The sequence below is a fragment of the Malaclemys terrapin genome, chromosome 8 (genome assembly GCF_027887155.1).
Source record: "Malaclemys terrapin pileata isolate rMalTer1 chromosome 8, rMalTer1.hap1, whole genome shotgun sequence".
Lineage (NCBI taxonomy): Eukaryota > Metazoa > Chordata > Testudines > Emydidae > Malaclemys > Malaclemys terrapin.
The window spans coordinates 107,647,350-107,674,592 of NC_071512.1; the positions used below are offsets into that span (position 1 = coordinate 107,647,350).

A 27,243-nucleotide genomic window follows, 5' to 3' on the forward strand; every position below is an offset into this window, starting at 1 on the left:
GGCATGAGGAAGACGCAGGAGATCACCACGCCCAGGCCCTGCTGCCATGTGCAGAACGGGCGTGAGAATCTGCATCACACGAGCAATGGGGCTCACACCACGCCCCGGGGGAGGCTGTTCCGCAGCCGCATGGAACCGTGCCGCCAGACAGCTCAGCCTGATATTCAGCCTAAATATCCCCCCCATCTAAATCCCGTCCTACGGCTCCTCATTGTTCCTCAGAGCATGCCTCTAAATAATTCCCCTCCGCCATCGTTCAGACCAACGCAGGGTTCCTATGGCTCCCCTTCCACCCCCCTGGTCTCGTCTACACTAGAGAAGTTGACCATGCTGAGAACTGGTTTCACCTCTTAGTTTGCTCGTAACACACATACGCACACAGGTTCCAACCAGTTGACAAATGTGCTAAGGGGACCGGTGCGTTTTCAGGGCTAGATCCCAGGTTAGTGTCAGTGCGGCTGCATCAAAACGGTTCAACGAGTCACCCCACTGCTACCCCACAGGGCACCAGCCATCTTGGGGCGTCTCTCACAACGCACTGTTTCTGGAAGCTTAGCAAGGAACTGTGGGATAAGTACCCAGAAGGCATTGCACCTGAAATGGCTTAGGAAAATGCTTACGGCATGACTAGTGCGGATACACGGAGCCATCAGTGCTTAAACCAATTCAATACAGACTCAGCAGAGCCAAGGACTTTGTCCTCATTTAGCCAAAGAAATGAGGTTAGTTCTTTAAAGCATTCCTCAGAAACCGCTCCCAGGCCTTGATCTTTTTTATGGCTCTTCTCTGAACTCCCTCCAGTTTGTCAATATTGTCCCGGTAACAAAATAACCGAGAAGGGGCCACGCAATCCCACAGGCGATTGCAGAGTCAAACAGGGCCTTCCCTCCCTGCTCGGTGTCCGGCTGATTCTGTGTGCTCAGCTCACCACGGGACTGGACGGGCTTTGATGCGATGTGACACTGCAACTTTCTGCCAATTTTCAGCCCCTCCCCTGCTTTCTCGCTGCATATCTGGTTTGAATGACTTTGCCTTAGATTTACTAGCTGGGTGGTTTCTGCTCCGATTTCTAGCTCCTCCATCATTAACTGGCCTCACAATGCCTCAGTTTAGGACCAGCTGCACTGTTTCCCCCCCTCTTCCAGGTCATTAATGAAGCTATTCAATGTGAGACCAGACGACCTGTGCTACCCCTGGACGTTTCCTTCCTGATTAAATACCTTGCAGTGAATCCTCAGCCCGTGTCTACATCCAGTCTGCAGTCCATGGAACAGTGCATACCAAAGCACATTTGCATTCATTTCATGCGAGATTGCAAACACTGAGCTAAAATTCCAGTGCGCATGTCACACCCGGCCTTCCCGGCGTCCGCTCCTTGCGTCCCCCCAGCCAAACAAGCAGTCAGCTTTGCCTGACGAGCTCTGACCTGAGTAAGCACGTGCTGCTTATAGCACTTGGTTGTGTTTGGTAGGAGTTGGGCGCCGTTTCCCGCCGAAGATCGGTTCCGTGACTTTACTGGGGGACTGAATTTCATCCCCCAAAGCATAACTGCCTGGAGGACTCTCCTTTCCCATTCGAAGATCAGTGTCACGTGTGTTAGTTGACAATTTTCTAGTGCCGCCCCTATTTTCCCCGACAGCTCTGTGCCTCGGTTTCCCCATCTGTAAAATGGGAGTAATGATACCGCCCTCCTTCAAACCGTGCTTTGAGATCGACAGATGAAAAGCGCTGTATAAAACCTGGGTGTTATTTTAGGAATAATGATCAGCTCTAGGGTGCCTGTCACCTGGCCATGCTAAGGCGCAGAATTCCTTTCCCTGCTCTTCATAAAGAGCTAGTTTCTCTTAGTCCCTTTGACTGTCCTTCCCTTTGGGCTGCACCCCTCCCCCACACTATAACTGCCTGTTCTGGTTTGCTTCCTTCTCCTCTTCCACCCGGGTTTTAAACCGCAGGGTTTCAAGCAGTCAGTCCCCCGAGAACCCCATGTCAGCCTTATCTCACACGCCTCTTTCCCAGTCTGGGATGTGCGGACCCTTGGAACTCCCCGCTGGCTGGAGTGACCCTTTCCTCCCTTCTCCTCTAGATCCTTGAGTCCTCCCGGTGCTCTCTTGCTGCGTTCACCGGGAATTAAAGTGGTTCATGGCTACTCTCATATCCGCGTTAGCGTCTGTGAGGAGTACAGTACAGAGAGAGGGGAAACCCTGGGTGAGTCTCCGGATCATAAGGCCAATTCCATCCTAACTTAGGAATCTCTTTGATTGCGCATATTTGTCTGTGTGTGTAACCCAGCAGAGATGCCAGTGGTTAAAAAACCCCATGACTGCAACGTCCCATGCTCTCAAGTGCCTTGGCAGCTGGCCTGGGAAGTTTTTGCTCTCCCCACCCCCCACCCCAGTCCTGGGAGTGGGCAGGAGAGTCTGCCTGTCACTTCCCTTTTGTTTTTCCATTCCTCACCCCCTCTTCCTCCTAACCAGAAGGATTTCACTAGTTCGCTCAGACAAGCACAGCCCTGGCTTCCCAATCCCTGCCCCCAGCCCGGAATCTCTGCCCGTTTTCTGAGCGTTCCCTTCACTCCCGGCTCTGAGAGGGACGGCTCAGCCTGTCTCGGATCCTCTCACACTGCCGCAGTCACAGCTGAGCAGGGGAAGTCTCTTGCTTCGTGCAGGATCGGCCATTCGGAGCCACTCCACAGCTAGGCCGGTGTGTAACTGAAAGGACACTGGAGCAGCTCATGGCTGCGCGTCGTAGGGAAGTTGGCCATTACATGGTGTCGGGGGTTCCCGTGCGGAGAGGACCGGCTGAGTGAAGGCACTTTTGCTGCACTCAGCCAAGTCACTATGGGTTGTGTCTCTAGCATGCCTGGAATGACCCTGACACATCCCGAGTGTATGTAGCTAGGAGGAGTCTGAGTCATCAGCAGTGTAAAGATCTTACTTAGAAAGCAAGGAAGTAGCCCAAGTACGGGGCCGTCTGGCTTGGAGTGGATGACCTCATGGGGTTTTCCCACCTCGGACCTCGATGGTCCTGTGACACCGTGGCCAGGGAAAGCCGGCCGCATCCACGCACTGGAATGGAGGAAAACGGCTGAAGAGCAAGGGGGTACCTGTCCCCCTCTAAGATGGGTGCCGAAGAGCCGAGCTCTGAGATACATGCACAGGGCGAGCTAGGGCCCTGGACCTACACAGCTGGCAGGTGGTGACCCCGTCGGCTCTGGACACACAGGATCGTGCGGTGGGTAAGGCACCGGACGGTCAGTCAGGAGAGCTGGGTTCAACTCCTGGCTCTGCTGCGGAGGACAGGCATGTCATTATCCCTCCATGCCTCGGTTTCCCCATCTGTAAAACAGGGATCATCGTCCCTCCTTCATCGATACAGACTCTTCCAGTGAGTGACCATTTGTTACTGTGCGTAAATACGGTGCCCAGCACAAGAGGGCCCTGATCTGCTTGGGCCTCCAGGTGCTTCTGTCATCAAATAAATACAGTAGGACTGACAGGTCAACCACACACCTCATTGGGAATCGGAAATACACAATCAGGCAGCAGCAGAGACAAAAAAATAAATAAAGCCAATACAGACCAGTGCTTGGTTAACTGTAAAGTACTTAAAAAATAAAGGGCAAGTTTAAAGAAAGATTTGACAGGCTAAGGAAACTGTTTCTGTGCTTGTTTCATTTAAATTACGATGGTTCAAAGCAGCATTTTTCTTCTGCACAGCTAGGTTTCAAAGCTGTACTAAGTCATTGTGCAGTTGTGAACTTTTGAAAGAACCAGAACGTTTTGTTCAGCGTTATGAACAACCTCCATCCCCGAGGTGTCCGGAACTCGGAGGTTCTGCTGTAACTTTTCATAACCTCTGCACTTTCTGAGCTGCCCAGGGGCGCCGACGGGCTCCGCTGAGATCACATCGGGGAACTCGGCTCCGTTTGCTGGACTGAGCACAGAGAATGAGCCTCCCATTGCCCCGTTTGCCCAGAAATAGAGTCGCCCAAAGTCTACTCATGCAGCCTTGGCCCTTGACTACAAAGTCCCGCAATGCAATGCACCCACAGGGCCAGTTCCTAAGCTGTCCGTTCCCACTGGCCTGGCTGCTTTCTCTGCAGTGATTCCAGACAATCGCCGGCAGGGCGGAAGCAGATGGCAACAAACAGCCCTGAGACATTACCTCCCTGCACCCTTAACCGTCTCCAGCGACCTGCTGAAAGCAGCTACTGCTCCCATTCCCCTGCCCTCAGCTCCCTTTAGAGCTGTACAATCCGAGGTGTAAGAACAAGCCTGCGACCGAGGGACACAATCACCCGCTCCTGCTGGGTCCCTCCTGGCATGGTACCGGCCCAGCCCTCCGATGGTGCCCCCTATGTCGACCTACAGAAATACACCCACTCGCTCCCTCCCCCCACCAGGCTAAATGTGCAGTCCCTGGCCCGCCGGACATCACCGCCCCTCACCCGACCGTCCTGTCCCCCCAGCACCCGTGTATTTAATAAGAGGCAGCTCAGGCGGCGAGGCGAGGGCCTTACCTTCCTCAGGTCGTCCAGCCCGTACTCCACAGCCGAGGTGAGCACCTCCAGGGCCTGCGGAGCGAAGAAACACACCGGTGAGCAAGAATGCGCAGGTGCCAGGCTGGTGGGGCCGGGGCCCTCGGGTCTGTTTTCTGCATCTGTCCCCTGCAGCCGCTCTCAGCTGGTCGCACCTCCACCCCCCATGCATGGCCCTGGCTGGGGGGTCAGAGTGTCTTGGGGGCTCCAGCAGGGGACCCCCACCTGATAAACGTGTTTGAAAAGAGACCAAGGGGGCTTTGGAAATGTTACAAAGGAAGCTGGCACCTGCTGGAAGCAGCCTGGCCTGCTCATGGGAGCTGAGGTGTTGACAAGTGCCAGGAGACGCACACGTCCGTAGGCTCTCCCCCGACGCCCTCCTCCAAGCAGGCACGTGGCCTAGCCACCGCAGACGTCAGCCGCCAACGCGGCAAAGCACCAGGGCCCATTCTGACCTTTCGGCATTTCACAAAGCTGTGGGCAGCAGACGGCACAGACATTCTCCCCTTGCCCGGGGGCGGCGCTAGCCCGGGGTCCGAGCAACTCTCGGGGCTCTGTGCCCGCTCACAGCTGGCAGAACTGCTGCCAAGCGCCAGGCGGCACAGATCTGACCCTCAGGCTCTCCTGGGTCGGCCTGGAGATGGGAGGCCTCTGCTCAGCCCCAGAACCAGCTCGTGCTCTCCTTGCACAACTCCCCGTCCATGTGACCCAGCTGTGAGGGCCCAATTAGGGTGACCAGATGTCCCAGTTGTATAGGGACAGTCCTGATATTTGGAGCTTTTTTTTATATAGGCTCCTATTACCCCCCACCCCCGTCCTGATTTTTCACACTTGCTGTCTGGTCACCCTAGGCCCAGTTTAGTCTCCACGCTACCATTCGCACAAGGCAGGACGGCTGCTCTCCCCTCAGCCTAGAGCAAAGGGGACCTGGCCACCCAGGGTGGATGGATCCCAGCCCATCCTCCCCGCATCACTGGGCGTTGCTAGCCTGACAGTCCCCAGCCCGCAGCTCCAGGAGTGAGCAGCCGCATGGGAACGGGGAGGGAGCTGGGCAGGAGTCAGAGGTGCTCTGAGGGAAAGCCACTGCGTTGCCTCAACAAGCCCCAGGAACGCCAGGAAAACTGGAAAAGCCTGATTCTTAACTTCCCAGCAGCAGGACACAACCCAGCCTCACCCTCTCCCAGAATTGCTGGCCACAGCGGGTAACGCTGGGAACCTGTGTCATTGGCTTGATGTGCACAACTCCCGCGGCCTAGCGACCCACTGGACACGCATGCCGGGCACGGGTCAGGAGAGGTCTGCTCAGAGCTGGGGTCAGCACAAGGGGTGGAAGTCGAGGAGAGGAGCTATGGAGACAGTGGCTGAAAGGGGCAGGCCGCTGGGAACCCATGAGCCCTGGCAGGGCTGTTATCCAGCCTCCGGCTGGTTTGCAATTTCCCGCCATCCCCTCCAGCCTGAAAAGTGCAAAGGGAGGGACCTATGTAGCTGGGACAATGGGTCAGAGAGGAGGTGAGACATCCCCTCCTGGGTGACACCCCCAGCCTCCTGTTCGCTCTCCCCGTGGGGTTATTTCCTCACTGCTGCCTGGAGCTGGGCTGCCACCTTCTTCTGAGCATGCCAGAGAAGTGCTGGACATCTGTGTCTTTATGGTGGGATGCGGCACCAGAGTGAGGATGCTGGGTCCCCAGACCACGACGCAACTCATGGCGGGGCAGCAGGCTGGGCCGGACCAGGCACTGGGCGGGACAGTGCACGAGGTGGACTAGCTGGGACGTACTAGACCAAACCATCCCTCGTGCCTAGGATCTTACCAATGTCACTGAATGTTGAGCATTTTGCTTTTGCTCCTGGCAATGGTATTTCACCCAGCCAGCGGATACCGACAGCTGCAGTGATGGATGCACGGATATAATTTCTTCCCTTGGCCGGAGATCCCCAGCTTAGACAGGGTCCCTAAGCCAGGGCCTCTCATAACAAGCACGGGTGCATCCAAGAAGCAGCCAGGGCTTTCTTGGAGAAAGGGCTACACCCCAGTTAAAGTTAACTGCAAATGCACATGCCAGATGGCTCCTTTGAACGCAGTGATCCTTGCCATTAGTTTTACTATTGCTCTTTTCCTGGTTAATTAATGAACCAAACCCTAACAGAGAGATTGTCCCTTCCTCTGCCACTCGCCCTCCCAGTCACAGGGGCTACTACAGCAGCTGTTTCCAGGGGAAGGTAAAGGAGTGGGCATATTTTTAGTTCTGCAGCAAGTGTGAGTAACAGCTGGAAGCCAGGAGAAAGACCCAGCCCCATGTGACCAGCCAGCTCTCTGCAGCCACCAGCGAGTGTCCTGCAGACCCCAGGCTGGGAACCACCGTCTCCCTGCCGGGATCACTGCAGGATAACATGACCCCAGCAAGGAGTGCTCCTAGCCCAGAAGGCTGCAGACTGGCAGTTGGCATTGGGGCCTGCTGGCTAGAGCAGGGGATGCAAGTTGGGGCTCTTCGGTGCGATTTCTAGCTCAACCCTCTCTGTGCCTCGGTTTCCCCACTGCCTCACAGGTGTGCTGAGAGGCTTCACCAGGTCACGTTTGCCCACTGTTTGGCTTTTGATTGCCTCAGAGGAAACCTCAAATACCATTCGCATTAGAACGTCAGCTGGGTTTCCACGCAGCGTAGCCAACCCAGCAGCCAGGCCCACTACAGCTGGTCCATCTAGGGTGACTAGATGTCCCGATTTTATAGGGACAGTCCTGATTTTTGGGTCTTTTTCTTATATAGGATCCTATTACCACCCACCCCCTGTCCCGATTTTTTCCACTTGCTATCTGGTCACCCTAGGTCCATGCATTCGAGAGGAGCATTTCACACGTCCCCATCCGCTGACCACAGAGCTGCGGGGCCCAGAGAACACAGCCAGGTGACAGCACTAAAGGCTGGTCCAGGCTCCCTGGACTGGAGTAATTCCAGAGCATCTTGGGCATGAAAGGCAAGTGCCTCTTTCCACCCAGGGATGTCCCCCTTCCCCGGCTGGGTGCTGCACAGATCCTGAGAGGGAGATGCTCCCCCCCCCAGTGAGACCTTTAAACCATGATTTGAGGACTTCAATAGCTCAGACATAGGTCAGGGGTTTGATACAGGAGTGGGTGGGTGAGATTCTGTGGCCTGCGTTGTGCAGGAGGTCAGACTAGATGATCATAATGGTTCCTTCTGACCTTAAAGTCTATGAGTCTATGAGAGTAGAGAGCACAAGGCAGGAGGGGAACAGACTCAACTGGTCAGTGGCAGAGCCAGGGTGAGAACCCAGCTCAGTGCCCCCCCATACACTGGACCGTTCTGAACAGGATCAGGCATTTGCCCACACAGCCACAGGCACTGGCCTCCAGCTGGGCAGAGAGAGACAGTTTCTGTCCCACGACAGCCTGTGTGGCCAGGTCTCTCCTCCGTCTTCCCCAGGCCATGCGGGCCTCGGGGGGGCGAGAGGGCAGCTCAGAGGGCTGGATGGCTGCTCAGCGCGACTGGCTGTCTGCAGTGAGGGCCGTGAGGAGGCCGCCCTGGGAAGCAACCCTTGAGCCCAGCCCCCGGCAGGGAAGGGAACACAGCCTGGCCTTTCAAGCAGACCCCTTGTGACAGTCCTGACCCCTGGCGTCACCCCTTGGACAAAGTATAAAACTCCTATTTGCTGGTCATTATAGTCCTGGTAAAATACCTGGCAACCTTGTGTGTGAATGTATAAGCTTGGAGCTACTCCACCTGTTAAGAACATAAGAAGGCCGTACTGGATCAGACCAGTGGTCCATCTAGCCCAGTCTCCTGTCTATCGACAGTAGCCAGTGCCAGGTGCCCCAGAGGGAATGAACAGAGCAGGGAATCATCAAGTGATCATCCCCTGTCGCCCATTCCCAGCTTCTGGCCAACAGAGGCTAGGGACACCATCCCTGCCCAGCCTGGCTAAGAGCCATTGATGTTCCGAGCCTGGGGATCGGCCAGACCCGTTCTTCAGACAGAGGGCAAGCTGGTGCCTCGGCCAGGCGTGGACAAGGTCACACGGGCCATCGCCTGCTAAGTGCCCATTCATTGGCAGGGCAAAATATCTCCATCCTGGCAAAGAAACAGCCTGGGGTGCCCAGCCCCGCAGCCTGCCCGTTGCCCCGCTCCCAGCTGGAGCCGCTTCTCAAAGCTGGGGGAGGGGGGACTATAAAACGGGGGGCAGACACCTGAAAGTTTCCCTGCCATTCTCTCTGCCTCTGGCAGGGCAGACACCTGAAGAACAGAAGCAGCAGCGCTGGGCTGGGGCAGGGACCCGGATGGAAAGCGGCTGAGGGGTGGGGCGAGAGAGCTGTAACCGGGGTCGGGGCGTCAGGCGTGAGCTGCGTTGTATCGGTCTCACTCTTGCAGCCACTTCTGACTGTGGTGCCTTGTGCTGTGTATTCACGTAAAATCTCCCTCTTCAGAGTTAATCAGCTCGTTCGAGCTCATCCAGTGTGGAGGGGTTTGGGAAAGTCCATCGGAGGGAACCGAGTCTGTGTTTTATGTCCCTCGCTGAGCTCACTGACCATTGTGAATTGGTATTGGCTGGGGCGGGCTGACCAGTGCAGGACGTGTGGTTCTGGGGGGAACTCCCAGACCAAGGGTGTCATGGAGTGTGGGGGGACACAAGGCCCTGCACCCCCGGCTTCCTGCGATTCACCATGACTCTCAGCCAGTCAGTAAAGCAGTAGGTTTATTTAGACGACAGGGACACAGCCCAAGACAGGTCTTGCAGGCACAGACACTCCCCACTCAGCATTCAAAGCCCACATTAAGAACAGTCCCAGTTCATCACAGAGGGCGTGTGGGTGTCCCCAGCTGCAGTTCACACCCCGACGGGGCTGTGGGCGGCTGTTTGCGAGCAGGCTAGCACTGAAGGCGACAGCAGCACGGCCGTGTAAAGGGCACCCCGGCTTCAAGGGCAGGGGAACACAGCTCCTCACTAGTCTGGCTTGGACCCCGGGGATGTCACACCCGGCTCTGGGCTGTAACAGCCTCCAGCCCCTGCGTCACCACCTCTGCCCTGTGGCTAACAGGGGACTCCCCCAAACTGCCCCAGCGCCGCTGCTGCATCAGCAGAGGGGGGTGTGACGTTATTGACATAAACTGGGACCATATAGATCATTGTTGCAACCAAGGTCCTGTAGTGGCACCCAAATCTTGTATAAAGGGGGTCAAATGGGGTGTCTAAGACAAGGTTATGGTTTACTGGTTATGATTATGCTGTCTATATGTGTGTATCAGTTTTGTAGTTGAAGTTATGAATATTGGCTCTATACTGTCTGTATGGCAAACTTATGCTGTGCTTCTGGGTGACATCCCAGACAAGCTGGGATTAGCTCTGCCTAGCCTGCTTGATGGCCCATTAAGGACCATCAGCTATACAATGGACCCATTGAGAGAAGGCAGATACGCCTTGTAACTCAGCAAAGTATGCAGGGACTGGCCCATGTGACTCCAGACTCCATTTTGCTGTAATTTTCCACAGTAAGAACAAAGAGGTGTTCTTACACCTGGAAAAGACTATATAAGGCTGATGCCTCATCTCCATCTGGTCTTCAATCCTGCTTCTTACCTCTGGAGGAACTTTACTACAAACTGAAGCTCTGAACAAAGGACTGAATGACCCATCCCAGCTGGGGATGTTCCAGAGACTTGATTTGAACCTGCAGTTTATTCCATCGCTGCTGCAAGCCTGAACCAAGAACTTTGCCATTACTGTATGTAATTGATTCCATTTAACCAATTCTAACTCTCATCTCTATCTTTTTCCTTTTATGAATAAACCTTTAGATTTTAGATTCTAAAGGATTGGCAGCAGCGTGATTTGTGGGTAAGATCTGACTTGTATATTGACCTGGGTCTGGGGCTTGGTCCTTTGGGATCAGGAGAACCTTTTTCTTTTACTGGGGTATTGGTTTTCATAACCATTTGTCCCCATAACAAGTGGCACTGGTGGGAATACTGGGAAACTGGAGTGTCTAAGGGAATTGCTTGTGAGACTTGCGGTTAGCCAGTGGGATGAGACCGAAGTCCTACTAGTCTGGCTGGTTTGGTTTGCCTTATCATAGAATCATAGAATATCAGAGTTGGAAGGGACCTCAAGAGGTCATCTAGTCCAACCCCCTGCTCAAAGCAGGACCAATTCCCAGCTAAATCATCCCAGCCAGGGCTTTGTCAAGCCGGGCCTTAAAAACCTCCAAGGAAGGAGACTCCACCACCTCCCTAGGTAACGCATTCCAGTGTTTCACCACCCTCCTAGTGAAATAGTTTTTCCTGATATCCAACCTGGACCTCCCCCACTGCAACTTGAGACCATTGCTCCTTGTTCTGTCATCTGCCACCACTGAGAACAGCCGAGCTCCATCCTCTTTGGAACCCCCCTTCAGGTAGTTGAAGGCTGCTATCAAATCCCCCCTCATTCTTCTCTTCTGGAGACTAAACAATCCCAGTTCTCTCAGCCTCTCCTCGCCTTAGAGGTGGAAAAACCCCAGCCTTGGGCTGTGACTGCCCTGTTTTAGCAATTTGTCCTGAGTTGGCACTCTCAGTTTGGTTCCGCCAGAACCGCATTGTCACAGGGGGACCATGATGCTCTGCTGGGCCAGTCCCCTCTGCTGCCCCCGGATCTAGGCAGCTGCAGGGCGGGGGCGGGGGGAGATGGGAGGACATGAGGATGGCCGTGCAATGACCGTGCGAATGGCCGTGCGAATGGCCGAGGGATGTTAATACTGAGGGGCGCTTCCCCTCCCTCCAGCTGACTTTGGACTTGCTGCATGCTCTGCCGCAGGACCGGGGCAAGGGACAGGGACCTCCGGAGAAGCCTGATTCTTCCATAGCCCAGGATCCACCTTGCAGGGCTGCTGGGGGCTGGGGAAAGGCCTGGCTGTGCCCACGCTCCCTGCTGAGTTCTGGGGCCCTTCCTCTGCACCGTGGGCTCTCGGTTTGGGGCTGGCGGGAAGGTTAAAATCCATTTCACGGCAGGAACATAAGGTGATCGCCGGGGCTGACCTGCGCTCCTGGGCCTCTCCACGGCTGCCGGGAGGTTTGGATTCCCCCAGCCAAGGCTCAGCAGGTCAGTGCGTGGGGCCAGGAGGTGGGGGGTGTCTGAGCCAGGAGCGTGGGAGAGAACGGGCTGAATTCCCCGGGTGATTCCACCCCTGGGCAGGGCAATGGCCGGGATGCCCCTGGCTGGCAGGGTTTTCCCGGGGTGGTTCCCGTTTCCTTGGGCTGCGTTTATCTGAGTTCTCTGAGCCAGGTAATTCGCACCCTGTTCCGGTGCTGCATGGAGGGGGGGGCGAGAGGGGGGAAGGAGGGGCAGGGGGGTGGGGGAAGGGACACTGCTCTAAAAATAGCCTGGAGCAAGCAGCCTCCAATTCCATCCCCCTCCCGCTGGCACCCCCACCCTTTCCCCTTGACCCCGCGGTAGGCGCCACAGCCCCCGTTCTGAGGGGTATCGAGGATTACAAAGGTGGCAGAGCGGGGGCTGGGACAAGCCAGCACTCCACCCCCCCGCCGGCCTCTTCCTGCAGCCCCCAAGCTAACCATGCCTGGGCCAGGGACTGCCCCCTCTCCCCTCGGCCAGGCAAGGCTGGGGGAGCTGAGCGGGGCAGATGCAGCCCCAATCGGGTGGTGGCGCTGTCTGGATCCAGCACTGCAGAGTCTGACTACACTCTACAAGCCACAGCACATGTACCTTCCCCTGCACGGGCTGGGCTTGAACCCGGGACTGGGCACAGCCCTCTACCACTTGAGCTAAAGGACTAGATCCCTTAGGGGGCAGCAGTAGTAGGCTGTAATCCTCTCTGTGGCCCAGCTGCTAGAGGGGGACGGGACATGCGCCATCCCCATGTATTATCCTGCCATGCCCTCCCTGCAGCCCACTTTGGCGTCCCTTGTCATTGCGTCTGACCTACCCCTGCCCTTCCCACAGCGCCCGGCCCCGGGGCAGCACGCAGCACTCACCATGAAGCTGTTGAGGGTCACGCTGTTGGTGTACAGGAACTCGAGAACGGCCAGGAAGACCTCGGGCTGCACGTGGCTGAGGACCAATGGGGTCTGGGGGGCCCACGGCTCCTGGGCATCAGGCTGGAGCTGGCTGAACATCTCCTGGAAGGCCTGGCAGCGGCAAGTGAGGATGCAGCGATGGGCGAACACCTCCTGCCTCTCCCTGCCCACCACGAACGTCACATCGCTGTGGAGACGGAGACAGGCCGAGCCACGCCATGAGGAGCGGGGATTGTAACAGGGCGGCCACTGCCTGAGTGCCCCATGCAGAGTACCCCCGACCCCCATACAGAGTATCCCTGTCCCCCATACAGAGTACCCCCGACCCCCATACAGAGTACCCCAACCCCTGTCCCCCATGCAGAGTACCCCCGACCCCCATACAGAGTACACCAGTCCCCATGCAGAGTACCCCTGACCCCCATGCAGAGTGCTTCTGACCCCCATCTCTCATACAGAGTACCCCCGACCCCCATCCCCCATGCAGAGTGCTCCCAACCCCCATCTCTCATACAGAGTACCCCTGACCCCCATACAGAGTACCCCTGACCCCCATCCCCCATACAGAGTACCCCAACCCCCATACAGAGTACCCCTGACCCCCATGCAGAGTGCTCCCAACCCCCATCTCTCATACAGAGTACCCCTGACCCCCATACAGAGTACCCCTGACCCCCATCCCCCATACAGAGTACCCCAACCCCCATACAGAGTACCCCTGACCCCCATGCAGAGTGCTCCCAACCCCCATCTCTCATACAGAGTACCCCTGACCCCCATACAGAGTACCCCTGACCCCCATCCCCCATGCAGAATACCCCCAACTCCCATATAGAGTACCCCCAACCCCCATCTCTCATACAGAGTACCCCTGGCCCCCATACAGAGTACCCCTGGCTCCCATCCCCCATGCAGAATACCCCCAACTCCCATACAGAGTACCCCCAACCCACATCTCTCATACAGAGTACCCCTGGCCCCCATACAGAGTACCCCTGGCCCCCATACAGAGTACCCTGACCCCCATCCCCCATGCAGAATACCCCCAACTCCCATACAGAGTACCCCCGACCCCCATCTCTCATACAGAGTAGCCCTGACCCCCATACAGAGTACCCTGACCCCCATCCGCCATGCAGAATACCCCCAACTCCCATACAGAGTACCCCCAACCCCCATCTCTCATACAGAGTGTCACAAAGTGGGGGGAAGTCAGGGCCCTGCACCCCTCTTCCTGCAATTCACCATGACTCTCAGCCAGCCAGTAACACAGAAGGTTTATTGGATAACAGAAACACAGTCTGAAACAGAGCCTGTAGGTACAACAGGACCCCTCAGCCAGGTCCTTCGGGGGGGGGGGGGGTTAGGGAGCTTAGACCCCAGCTATGGGATTCCCTGCCCAAACTGAAAAACAACCCCCCTCTAGCCATCTCTGACCCCCTTCTCCCAGCTCCTCCCCTCCCTTTGTCCAGTTGCCTGGCACCTCCCCCCTCCTGGCTCAGTTACAAACTCAGGTAACTCTCAGGTAAAGTCATCCCCTGCTCTCCCATCCCCAATGCAGACAGTCCCAGTAAAACTAACTGACATTCCCAGGTCAATCCGCCTCGCTCCCTACTGAGTCACACAGAGTACCCCCATCCCCCATGCAGAGTGCCCCTACCGCCATCCCCCATACTGAGTACCCTGACCCCCATACAGAGTACCCCTGACCCCCATCCCCCATACAGAGTACCCCCATCCCCCATGCAGAGTACCCTGACCCCCATACAGAGTACCCCTAACCCCCATCCCCCATACAGAGTACCCCCATCCCCCATGCAGAGTACCCTGACCTCCATCCCCCATACAGAGTACCCCCATCCCCCATGCAGAGTACCCTGACCCCCATCCCCCATGCAGAGTACCCCTGATCCCCATACAGAGTACCCCCAACACCCATCCCCCATACAGAGTACCCCCATCCCCCATGCAGAGTACCCTGACCCCCATCCCCCATGCAGAGTACCCCTGATCCCCATACAGAGTACCCCTGACCCCAATCCCCCATACAGAGTACTCCCATCCCCCATGCAGAGTACCCCTGATCCCCATGCAGAGTACCCTGACCCCCATCCCCCATGCAGAGTACTCCAACCCCCATACAGAGTACCCCCGACCCCCATCCCCCATGCAGAGTACCCTGACCCCCATCCCCCATGCAGAGTACTCCAACCCCCATGCAGAGTACCCCCGACCCCCATGCAGAGTACCCCGACCCCCATCCCCCATGCAGAGTACCCCCGACCCCCATACAGAGTACCCCCATCCCCCATACCGAGTACCCCTAATCCCCAATGTGTACGGATCAGGCCTTGGGCTGCAGCCAGATTAACAGAGCAGCGGAGCAGCAGGAAGACACATCCTCACATTCCATTCGAACACTGTCCGATCCGGCTGGGAAGAAGGACACCTCGTCCGTCCTAATGGCCCCACTAGCACCAGAGACAGAAACACAGCTTAAGAGGGTTAAAGAAAACGGAGTTTGACAGCATCCTGCCAGCAAGAGCTCACTTGTCAATGGTTGTGGTTGTGAAATCCTCCTTCCTTTCATTATGGTCCCCACTTCCCTATTGTTTACCTGTCTGGTCTCTGTCTGGTTCTTTCATTGTCTGTCTGCTGTACCATTAATTTGGCTAGGGGTCAGTTCATTAGGGGAGTGGGATATATGGGGCAGAGCATTATGTTACAGTAGGTTAGGATTGGTTAAACAGATTTCAGTACAATGGTTGGTTAAGGTCCAGCTAAGCAGGACTCGAGTTTCACTCTATAAACTGGGGTCCAAGAAGGAGACCAGCTGGGAAGAGAAGAAGAAGAAGAAGAAGGAGGAAAGTGCTGGAGGAAGAAGATCTCACCCCCAAGACTCAACCTCAGATCAGAGCTGTTACGAAGCCTCTGTAGCGTGACATGCAGCAACTAGGGCCCAGCCGAGACCGGCCTGGCCCGGCCGACGGGGAAAGTCCGCTGCGGGAGCTGGGTTGGTGAGCTTGGCACTGTGTGCTTAGTGGGCATTCTGCGTGGTGACTGTTAATAACGAGAGGATCGGGGTATCACTGTGGAAGGGTCTTTCACCGGTAAAAGGTCCTGCACACCTGCAGAAGTAGTAAACACCCGGAGCCCTACGGCTTGGGAAAAGGTGGGGTGCCCTAATGTGTGCAGGTGTGACATTATGAGTGTAAAATAATATTTCATTGAAAGATGACAGGGCCAGAAAGAGTTAATTAATTCAGACTGACCTGACCCATGGGTGAACTGTTGTCACTGGTTAAAAGAAGAACAGGAGTACTTGTGGCACCTTAGAGACTAACAAATTTATTAGAGCATAAGCTTTCGTGGACTACAGCCCACTTCACGAAAGCAGTCCACGAAAGCTTATGCTCTAATAAATTTGTTAGTCTCTAAGGTGCCACAAGTACTCCTGTTCTTCTTTTCGCGGATACAGACTAACACGGCTGCTACTCTGAAACCTGTTACTGGTTAGGAAGATATGTAAATGCATAGAGCTTTGAAATGCAAGTCTGCATTGTTAGAGAGCTCAAGGGTAGATGTTTGCTCGGGTCTTGTGATGTCAGCAAACAAGTCTTGTCTATTGCTATAACTTCAATTTAAAGATCAAAAAAGGAATGTTAACATTTATGATGATACTTGAGTGAAATAGTATTATTGTCTCTATGTCTCTTTGAAGGTTGTGGTAACCTGTATCTGAACTGTTTAATGGATAAATTACCCTGTGCTAATTGCCAGGATGTTTGGAAGGAGAGTTAAGCCTATTGTTTTCTCAGGCCGAAAGGCTGCTGGAAATGTATAAGAACCCTGGGACACAATCTGCCTTTATCTCAGATCCGCTTTGGGTTTCAAGAGGGGGAAACCTTAAGCCATAAGGATTGAGATCCCCGGTCACTGACTGGAGTCACCCTGAATATGGACATTGGACTATAACCTATGGACTATTTCTAAAAGGACTTTTGGTAACTACAAACTCATCTCTGCTATGCATCTGAACCTCAAGAATTGAATTCAAGTCTGTCTGTATATTGATCTTTTAACCAACTCTCTCTCTTTTCTTTTTAAATAAATTTTAGCTTAATTAATAAGAATTGGCTATAGCGTGTATTTTGGATAAGATCTAAGTTATAATTGAACCTGGGCGTGTGGCTGATCCTTTGGGGTTGGAAGAACCTTTTCTTTTATATGATGAGAAGATTTTCAGTAATCATCATCATATCTGACAGGTGTGTCTGGACGGAGGCCGGACGCTGGGCACGTTAAGGGAACTGCTGAGTAACCAGTGAGGTTTTATAGAAGCTGTTTTGGGCTGGTTGGTAAATCTAAGTATTGGAATAACCACCAGCGTTCGGGGTTTGTCTGCCCCATTTTGTTTGCAGTTCACCCTGATTGAGTGACCTCAGCTGGCTCCCATGGGCAGCGCTGTCACAGCAGGTAACACATCCCCCATGCAGAGTACCCCCTACTCTCACACAGAGTACCCCCTTCCCCCATGCAGAGTACCCCCTACTCTCATACAGAGTACCCCCTTCCCCCATGCAGAGTACCCCCTACTCTCATACAGAGTACCCCCTTCCCCCATGCAGAGTATCCTGACTTCCTAATACCCCATGCAGAGTACCCCGACTCCCCCATCTCCTAGGCAGAGTACTCCCTAATACCCCATGCAGAGTAACCCCCAACTCTCATACAGAGTACCCCCAACCCCCCATGCAGAGTACCCCCTTCCCCCATGCAGAGTACCCCCTACTCTCATACAGAGTACCCCCTTCCCCCATGCAGAGTATCTTGACTCCCAAGCCCCCATGCAGAGTACCCCGACGCCCCCATCCCCCAGTGACAGGATCCCTGCCCACCATGCAATGTACCCCCTACACCCCCATCCTCCATGCAGAGCCATCCATGTGCTGCCTCCCTGCAAGTGACTGAGCAAATCGACTCCAGCAGGAGGCCAGGACATGCAGCCTTCACCCCTCCACCTCGCCTCCCACCCACAAATACCAATCCCACCATGGGGGTGGGGTTACATCCCACTGGGCAGGTATGTCCCTGCATACACACACACGGTGCCTTCTACTGGCTGGACTCAACTGCCCAACCAAGTGTCACAGGCCCTGTACTGCTAGCAGCTAATGGAGATTCCCCTTGCGTACCCCCCCAGGCTTTGTGCAGCGGGTTGGGAAGTGCTGAGGGTTCTCATTGTTTGCATGGCTGCTATTGTTTGTTTGTTTGGTTCAAAACTCCATGTAGGGCAGGTAAACCACTTCCTCTGGAAGCTTCATAAAACTACGGGCTGCACACCAGTGTGGAGTCAGAACTGAAAAGGAAAGTGCCGTGGGCCCATCGCCTGCACGGAGGGGTTTTCACTCCATGCAGCAGGGAATGGAAAGTCCGGCTGCTGAGAACCAGAAATCTGCTTTTTAACTCCTTTGACTCATGACCCTTGAGTCAGGCAGCTGGGCTAGAACCAGAAATGCTGACAAATAATTCCACGGCGGGTAAACGCCTCCAACCTCCCCGGACGCCAGCGTGTGGGTGCTGCTGCCACCACCCGCCTGGGGGCACAGTGGGGCCGGCCTGGTTGGGGGCTGCCGCTGCTCACAACGCACAGGACGAGCCAATTCCATCACCCGAGGATCGCCCGGGCCCACCTCACCATGGCATCTGGGCGTTTCGCCCCCAGGCAACGGGCCAATCCACCCGCATCTCGGTGAGCTAAGGCAGGATTCTGATGGTCCCCACTTGGAAGGGAAGGAATAGAGGGGCAGCGCCTCAAGGGGCCTGAGGATTTACATGGAAGTGAGGGGCCTAAAGTCTGGGCCTAGTCTGTGGTGGAGCCAAGCCCAGGACCCAAATCTCCCAAGCGCCAGGCACTTGGGACGTGGCAATAGACTGCCTGTGTAGGCTGTGGCCTGAAGGGGCTGGTGAGTCTACTGACCTGGCTTTTGGGTTGAGCCTATTCTGTGCTTAGTGACTTTTGCCATCACCAAGCGTTATTGCTGGGGCCCTCTCTCTGCCAGCGTATCACAAGCACACCTGCCATTCCCCGAGGAATCTCCATCTCAAAGCACTTCGGGATCTATACACCCATAATGAAATGCAGCTGCCTCTGGTGTGGAAGACATCAACCACCAGCACCGATCACGGTGTGCCAGCGGAAGGGTGGTGAGCGTGGCATTTTGGCCAAGAACAGCAAGGCAAAGCTACCCTCTGATGGAGTGTGGGCTCTTTAATACCCGTGTAGAGCAGACAGGGCTTCAAGGACTCAGCCAAAATGCCACAGGGGTGAGCGGCAGGGGACTCAATGTGCCTATGCTGGAAGGCTGAGTCAACCCTGTGGGATACAGGCCGGAGCCCTGGGAACGCAGAGATGATGCTCAGACAATAAACCACCCTGTTAGCACTAAGGGGCAGCGCGTGCTGCATTCCTCGACGGAGCCTGGGATATTCTCTCCATTGCATCAGCCAGCCCAGATCTAAATGAGCCCAGGAATGGGGCTCATCCACACTCCCCACAAACGGTCTCCGGCAGCTCCAGCCCAAGTGGTCTGGGCTCTCCCAGCAAAGGCCACTGCAGCACGGTCCCTTTCTCCCGCTGCAGACTGCAAACCCTGGACCAGTCTCACTCAGCCCAGCCTGTTCCTCTCCTGGCGGGCAGTGGGAGCCCGAGGCTGCCCCAAGCATCTGGGAAAAGCCACCTGACTCATTGAAATGGGCCCCCCCGGGTCTGGTGTTAAGAACGTTGGAACCCCATCCTTCGAGGAACTTTGGCCACCTGAGGCAAGCCAGTGGCTTGAGCTGTGTCCTCATCCGGCCCCAGCACCTCTGAGCACCTCACTACCTTCAGCGTAGCTTTAATATTACAACCCCCATCATCCTGCTGGGGACCCAGCCACAGAGACTAAGGGACTTTCCCAAGGTCACACGGGGACTCCGTGGCAGAATCAAGCCCAGGTCTCTCAAGTGCCCGATGCATGGGGCCGAGCGGTGCTGTCCTGCACCCTACCACGTGCACTGCAGCCATAGAAGGTAACGCGGGCTGACAGCAGCCAGCTAGGCCCCTGGGGGGTATTCCATGAGCCTGCACCAGGAAGAAAGGCCCAGAAATCAACAAGCATTAGGAGCCTAAATACCCTGGAGGATCTAGGGCGAACTGTGTAAATCCATCCTTAGCAAGGGGAGACCAGCCTTCGGAGGGCTCTTGCCTGGCAGAGCAGTTGAGTGAGTGACCAACACGGGCCAAGCTCCGTATCCCAGCCCCTGAGCCGTCCCATTCCCCCCCCACGCGAGACGCTCCCGCGTTGTAGCATCAAACTGGCCCTCACGGCACAGAGAACCCCGGGAATCAAAAGGGCACCTCCCGGCCCCCGCTCAGGGCAGAGCCTTGCAGAACAGGGCAAAAGGCAGGGGAAGGGATCACTGCCTGTTACATTTCATCCCAAGCTGCTTCCCAAGCCAGCCTCACGTCATGGACCCCGAAACTGCAGCCACCTCTGGGGTGAAACGCAGCAGCTGTTTAACAGTGCACATCAACATGGCACAACAGCTGATGCCAGGCAGTGGAGAACATGGGGCCACCGGACAATGCCGGCTGCGTTTGTAATGACAGGGGTTGGGCCCCAGCCAGGACACCAGCCCAGCAGTCCCACATCACCTGCCAGTCCCTAGCCATTGCACGGCTGACGGCTGCTCCAGCTGCCTCCTTCCATTACGTGCCATCGGCCTTTAGGCCTGAGCTTCCCGGTCCGAGCGGGACTAGGAGCCGGGGGAAGCGAGCGCTCAGAATCCTGCCCCTTGGGTCACAGATGAAAGTGCTGATGAGGTGCTAGAAAATCTGTTAACCACATTTTTCCACCAGCTCAGCAGTTTTGTCTTTGTGCTTTTGGTAGTCGCCTGCAGCCCTGCACGGTGCTGGAGAGGAAACCCTGCTTCTGCTCACCCCACACGGCCTCCACGAGCAGCAGCGCTGGGCACCGGAGCCAGAGCTAGGTGCACGGGCCTAGGGCGTTGCTTCTTCCCAGCATGCCTTGCTCGCTGCTCTCCCTTAGCAGCCTCCACCTCCGGCTCCGGCTCTGCTCCGCTTCTAGAGACTACAGGCTCTTCTCCAGCCCTAGCACAGGCAGGGCCTGGGCCAGTGGCCAGCCCCGCCCCACACTGCCCCGCCCGGGGGCCCGGAGGGAGCAGATTGCTCACGCCCAGCGGCCCGTTCAGCTCTTGGGCTTCTCCGCTGCAGCTGCCACCGCAGGAGACAGTGATGGGCCAATTGTGCTGGGGTGTTGGGAGTCTCTGGGCCCGCCCCTAGCGAGGCTGGACTGGCACCTGGCGCCTGGCTGTGCAGAGCTTGCAGAGCTCGCACCCCCGTCGCGCCTGATCGAAGCCAATGGAAAGGTTTGGGTCAGGCCCTTCGGCACGAAGCAGGGCTCACGTGACACAGCGGCTGCTCCTGGGTTTCAATTTGGGTGACATGTTGCTGCACCAACTGGTGAAACCCACCACCGGGAGCAAAGGATGCTGCTTAGCTTGTCCGCGGCCAGTCCTGTCCGGGGCGGGGCGGGGCCGTGTGTGAGGCATGCCGTAGACGTCGCTCCTGCCCCGCTGGGCCGGCTCTGCCCTCAGCCCAGTGCCCCGCTGGGCCTTGTGACAGGTCCTTCCCTGCTCAGCTTTCGAGCGCTGAAAACCTGCCCGATTTGTTAGTCGCCCGTCACCGGAACTGCAGATTTCCCTGGAGCGGAGCAAGTCCCTGGGATTCTAGTTGCTGAACAAAGCACCTGCAGTGGCGCTGGGGCGAGTGGTTCTCCGGCTAACTGCACTTGGGGAATGAGGTGCCCTCCTTGGGTGCCCCGGGGGGGCGGGTTACCGCATCGTACCTCCCATGCTGGGACTGTCCAAGTCCCCTGATGCCTCACCAATCTGTTGCCCAGAGCCAGCTGGCCTGGGAGGAAGGACCCTGTGGGGCGGGAGCAGCGTGTCCAGGGCAGCGCCAGCCGCACCCGCGACCCTTCACAACTAGATAATGGCCAGGAGGCAGGCGTAGTCGGCCCGATGTTGAGACGAGGCGTGAGCTATCCAATGGTGAGTGGATGCAACTGTATTTATGGGTTTGGCTCCGTTCAGGGCCTCCTGGGTCTAGTACAGACACTGATGCTCGGCCACTGCCCCACGGCAGAAGAGGGGGTCCAGGGACCCCAGTTAGAGCAGTGACCCAGTATGGGGCTGGCAAGGCCTGTCGAAGATGGGGTGGCTGGCCAGGCTCCAGGCGGCCGGGTTAGTCAGCCTGGCGTCACCAGCGCGTGTGAACCAGGGTGCACGGCTGATCCTATCTTCGATGGGGGCTTGTTTCATGCCCCCAGAGGGCTCTGCACCCCAACTCTCTAGTGACTCTCAGCCAGCGGGTGAAAGAAAAGGTTGATTAGTTGTCTGGAACACAGCGTAGAACAGGTCTTGCTATGACAGGAATCAGGAAGGTTCAGCAAAGTCTGTCTTGGGGGGGACCCAGAGCCCTCGGCTCTCCCCCCGAGTCCCAGTCCAGGAGACCGACTCGCTTGTTGCCCAGTTGCCCCTCCTCCATCCTTTGTCTCTTTCCCAGGCAAACTGGTCACCTGGCCTCCATGTCTCTCTTTGTTCTCCAACTCCTTCGGCCGGCTCCTTGAAGAGGATGGGCCCCGGCCATCAGTTGCCAGGATACAGAGTGTCCGGCCATTGTCTGGGTGTCGGCAGCTACCCGCTAGGGTTTCTGCAACAATCACGCACCTCTGTCCCACCAGCTAGATACTTGTGCAACACAGGGGAAACTGAGGCACACACAGTACTCATACAAAACATGAAGAAAGTTCCCATTTCATCCCAGCTCGTCCTGGCCCCTCCCGCCAGCAGAGGTCCTTCACCTCGCCGAGAGGCGGTAGCTAAGTCAACAGAAGGATTCTTCCCTCAACCCAGCGCTGTCTAGACGGGGACTTAGGTCGGCTTAACGGTGCTGCTCAGGGGTGTGGATTTTTCATCCTCCCCCAACTGACATAGTTAAACTGACCTAATTGTCTAGTGTAGACCAGGCCTGAGTCAAGGCGACGTGGCTGAGTTCATGGGGCATTAAGTTCCTCAAAAGAAACAGTCGTGGGCATGCGACTGGCTTCCCGCGCTCACCAGCTAGCCATGGCCTCAGCCCCCTCGTCAAGCAGGCGGTTTCCATTTCACAGGAAGGGAACCCAAAGAGCAGTGGCAACGCACACCTTCCTCACGCCGGGGTCTCTCACCGGCCGTCCCAGGCTCCTGGTTCCTCTCTGAACTCTCCCCAGCATGGCTAGCAGACAGCAAGTGCCCTAAAACAGTCACGGGGCGGCTGCGCTGTGCTCCAGCGCCGAGCTGGCAGGGCGGGGCTGGTAGCTGCATTCCAGCCTGCTCGCCGGCCAGGAGCAACACCGCTGAGGGATGTCTCCTCTGCAGGCAGCCGCTCGGTTCATCCGGATGACGTTCTCTCCAACAAAACGGAGGTGATGGTATCGGCTCTCAGATCCAAGGAGAACAGTGTGACTCGTCAGACTGGGCGAAGCGGCTCCAAGACTGTGGCCCCTCCGCAGGGGAGCCTGGAGGGTGGAAGTCTGGGGTCTGGTGCGTTTATGAGTTCAGTATCAGATCCTGCGTTGCCTCCCACAGGGACTTCCACCCTCCCCTCGGTTTCAGTGCTCAGATGGGCCCCGCAAGCTCCCCCCAGAATAAAGAACTGTCGATGGCTCAGCTCACAGACCCACACCCACGGCCCCATCCCCGCCCCCTCGAATGGATTTCAGTGGGTGACTTGCTTGCATCAGAGCGCAGGGTTGTCCCTAGGTTGGCGAAATCAGCCCTCAGGTGCCAGCCGGTTCCGCACACGGGCTTATCAAATGGTTCTCAAGAAGTAAATTGAAATTGCAAAAGCTTGCATAATATTCTTAGAGTGGGGGCCAATTTAACTACAGCTACCTTATCCCGTGGGCTTGCTGTTGGCAATGGCGGGGCCAGCTATTCGTGAGAGCGCTAGGAGGTTACATCTGACAACGCTCGCTTTAAGCATAAAGCTGAGGGTCCTCGGCCACCGCGTGGTAACCAAGTCAAACATCTTCTGCATTGCATTCACAGAGCACCGTTCATTCTGACGGAGCCCAGCGAGCTTTGCAGACTTACATGGACAGAGACTGAGATTTTCAAAGCAGTCTAGGGGACCTCAACACATGTTTAGATACATGTCTAAACCCTCTAGGCTGCTCTGAAATTCTCAACCGCCCCACACAGAGCACTTTGTCCAGCACAGGAACGCAGCCATCTCTGGGATGAGACGCGGCAACTGCTTCACGGCCCACAGCAACGCTGCACAAAGGTTTAGGACCGGAAGTAAAGGGAGTAGCCCACAGCATAGAGTCCGTCAGGAATGATGCTGGGTACAGTGGGGCCGGGCAGAGGGCTGTGCCCACACACACTCTGGCAGTGGGCGCAGAGGGAGGGTGGCTGAGTTTCCATAGGGTGGATTTCAGGGACAGTTAAGTGCCCACCCTCAGTACCAGCCGTAGCCTCCGTGCCCAGGCATATCCCCGGCCTAGCCCAGCCGCTTCCCCGGCCCAGCTCACCTGAACTGCGGGTTGTTGATGAGGCTCCTGACGGCTGCGGCGAAGGCAGCCGCGTCCCCCTCCAGCACGGCCGAGCCGGCGTAGGCCATGGCCTGGGGTGGCGACCGAGACAGGCGGGAGGGAGCTGGCCTGAGCGTGTGGCAGAGAGAGCCAGCCAAGTTCAGCCTCAGCCAGGGCTCCCCGGGCCTGCGGGTCGCTATCTCGCTCAGCGCCTTGCAGAGAGCTGCGGGAACGGGAGGGAGCAGGGCCGGAGACGGGGAGGCAGGCTTAGGCCACGGGGAGGAGGCCCCTGCTGCAAGCAACAGAGTTCATCACTAAGGAAACCGGCAGCTGCCCAGCTCCAGAAATCCAGCGGCTGCCAACGGGGTGTGTGGGAAACCCGTGAGCCTGAACCGAGAGGAGCAGGGTCAGAGTCTTGAGCGAGGCGGCCAGCCGGCCCGGGGGCCAGGCCGAGGAAAGGCAGCAAACCAGAGGGGAGCGGGAGTGGCAGGACAGGAGTTCTGCACCGGAAAGCAGCTGGAAAATCTCCCCCCTCCCCCCCCAGCATCTCCTTTCCAGAGCCAGCCAGAGCCAGCCACGGTCTCTGAGCTCAGCAGTGGCTCAGCCTCGGGCCGCGGCCAGCTCCTGGGGCGACGCGATTGAGCTGAGCTCTGTCCCTGAGAGAAAGCAAACGGATCCCGGCGGCTGAGCCCTTCCCGGTCCCCCCCAGCCCCCCCCCACACACACACACGTCGTTCAGGCCGGCTGGAGAACTGCTGCCACTTCCGGGGCCCCCGCAGGCTCTTAGTTCCCAAACGTAGGGCAAAGTCGCAGCTGGGGTCCCAAATGCATGCGTGGGTGTGTGGGCACGCACCTTTGCTATGGCGCTGTCTGGGCCAGTGCTCGGAGCGGGGCCAGGCCTCCAGGGGAGATCCCAGTGCTTGTAGGAAGAGGTGAGGTGTTCTCATCCCATGGGTGTCCTTGAAAGCCCAGAGGAAGTCTACACACACCAGCCCTGTGCCCCTCTTGGCTAGCGATAGCCCACAGTGGAGGGGCCCACAGCAGAGGGGCCCACGCTCAACACTAAAGATCTGTCTCCAGCCTCCTCTGCCTGGGTTTTGTCCCCGAGAAGCTGGTACTGAGGCAGCCGCTGACCTTTGCCGGTCCCCTTGCGGCCGGACGATGGAGGGAGGGCGGGGGTGCCGCTGCTTGGACGAAGGGTCTCTTTGTGCCATCTCGCGGATGAGCTGCAAGGAGCCAGGGCCCGCGTGGCAGAGACAGCAGCCTTGCGACGCACGGCCTCGAGTCGCTGCGGCTACTGCTAGTGCAAAAGGCACCCCAGCTGCCGTCCTGCACCCAAGCCCACGTTCACGCACGCCCGACCCTGGAAACGGGGCCACCCTGCCGGGCACTTCCTCGCACCACTCCGAGGGCTGTGGCCACTCCCTGTAGCAATGCGGCTCCCCGTCTCCTGATGCCGCTTCGGCGCTTCAGCGGTGAGTCCCGGTGGTGGCTGGCGCGGCAAAGGAGCATTGCAGCCACCCCTCGTCCTCGCCAGCCTTCCCATGTGGCGTCCGATCAGGATCACACCTGTTCCCCCCTCTCTTTCAGCAAATGCCCAGCACCCTGGCAGAGGCCCTGGGCTGCCGCTAGCACACCAGTGGCTCCCAGGTGCAACGCTCCCTTGCAGGAGACATGACCGACCCAGGTGGCACAGTGCCAATGCTGATGGGGAGTGGGAACGGCTGGGAGGAGCTGGCTGGGGCCTCAATGAGCTGTGAACCTCCCTGCCCCTGCCACCCGCCCTCAGACACGTGCCCACAGGAATGAGCGGTGCCCAGAGTGTGACCCTCAGGAGCAGGGGGCTGGTCCCTTGAACATCTGGACCAGTCCTGGTGCAGAACTCTCCTGTTCACAGGGTCTGTCCACACAAACAGACACCAAAGAAGGGCTGGAGGAAGGCAAAAGCACTTCAGACTCATGCCAACTCCTGGCGCCTCGTGTCCAGATCAGAATCTCAGCATTCACTAGAAAAAAAATGTTCCTCGCCCTCATGGCTGCAAAGAAACGTTTGACATGTGACCTGTCTCCTGGCCAGAAGGTGTCACTTCTCCCAAGCCCCTCCTGGCTCAGGTTACAGCTCAGGTAGCTTCCTTTCCATCCCCAATGGAACCCCCCTGCAACATTCCCAGGTCAAATCCGCCCGCTCCCTGCTCCGTCACAACAGGCCACAAAACAATCATACGCCATAAGAGTTGGTTCTTTTAGAGTTGACACCCGCAGTCACTCCCTGTGTTCAGGGCAGTTTGTTCACACACTCGATGCTACAGGGAGCTAGATTTGGTAGCTAGACAGGTATAGATTTGGTGTCGGGATTTGTCACTTTCTTAAATGAATCCCCAAAGAGAGAAGGCGTGTGTTCGGCAGACTGCAGAGGAGAGCACCTGGTACCGGGCAGCGAAGAGTTAAAGCTATTCTGCATGAGGGCCAAAGGATTTCAGAGTCACATAGCAACACCTAATGTTTCACTACCAAATAAACACAATGCCTTTCATTTTTGGGCAGCGTCCCTACTACACAATGTCCCGGCCCCTCCTGGAAAGTCACACGGGAGCCGAGGGGGAAAGGTAGGTCTGGCGGTGAAGAAATCAGCGGCCAGGCAATGACTCCAGCTCAGGAGAGTCATGGTGGGACGAGGCCGGGGCTGAGACTGGACTGAGTGGGTGGGAGCAGTGGCATGGAGGGGACCAGGCAGGTTGGAGGAAGCCAGGAGCATCAGAGAGGACCGAGGTCGGGGGATGCAGTGAGGGAGGGCAGAGAGGCCGCAGGACAAAGCAGTGTGGAGAGTCAAAGGACAGTGTGATCAAGCAGGAAGGATGCGTGGGGTGATGTCTGGGAGGATACATGGCACTAGTCCTGGGAAGCTTTGCAAACCAGGCCGGGCAATTCTGAATTGGATTCTGACGGAGGCTGGGGTGAGAGGGTCCAACAGGTCCTCAGAGCCAGAGATCAGTGGGGTCGCGACACCCCGAAGCCTCTGAAGTGCAGAGTGGAGATAAAGGAGACCATG

At 56.9% G+C, this 27,243-nt stretch overlaps 1 protein-coding gene across 5 annotated transcripts in view; it reads right to left on the reverse strand.

Annotated features, from left to right (window-relative positions):
- The window catches only part of BTBD19 (BTB domain containing 19), a 70,477-nt gene that overhangs the window by 42,330 nt on the left and 904 nt on the right, over positions 1–27,243 (reverse strand). For 4 of the 5 annotated variants that reach the window (XM_054037825.1, XM_054037823.1, XM_054037826.1 and 1 more), the window contains exons 1-3: positions 24,195–24,654; positions 12,514–12,742; positions 4,520–4,573 (exon numbers count right to left, since the gene is read on the reverse strand). In XM_054037825.1, coding sequence (XP_053893800.1) covers positions 4,520–4,573; positions 12,514–12,742; positions 24,195–24,283 — 372 coding nt within the window. In that variant the 5' untranslated portion in view covers positions 24,284–24,654. Of the gene's footprint in view, positions 1–4,519; positions 4,574–12,513; positions 12,743–24,194; positions 24,655–27,243 lie in introns of those variants that run through there. The other variant, XM_054037827.1, reaches the window with a different exon arrangement.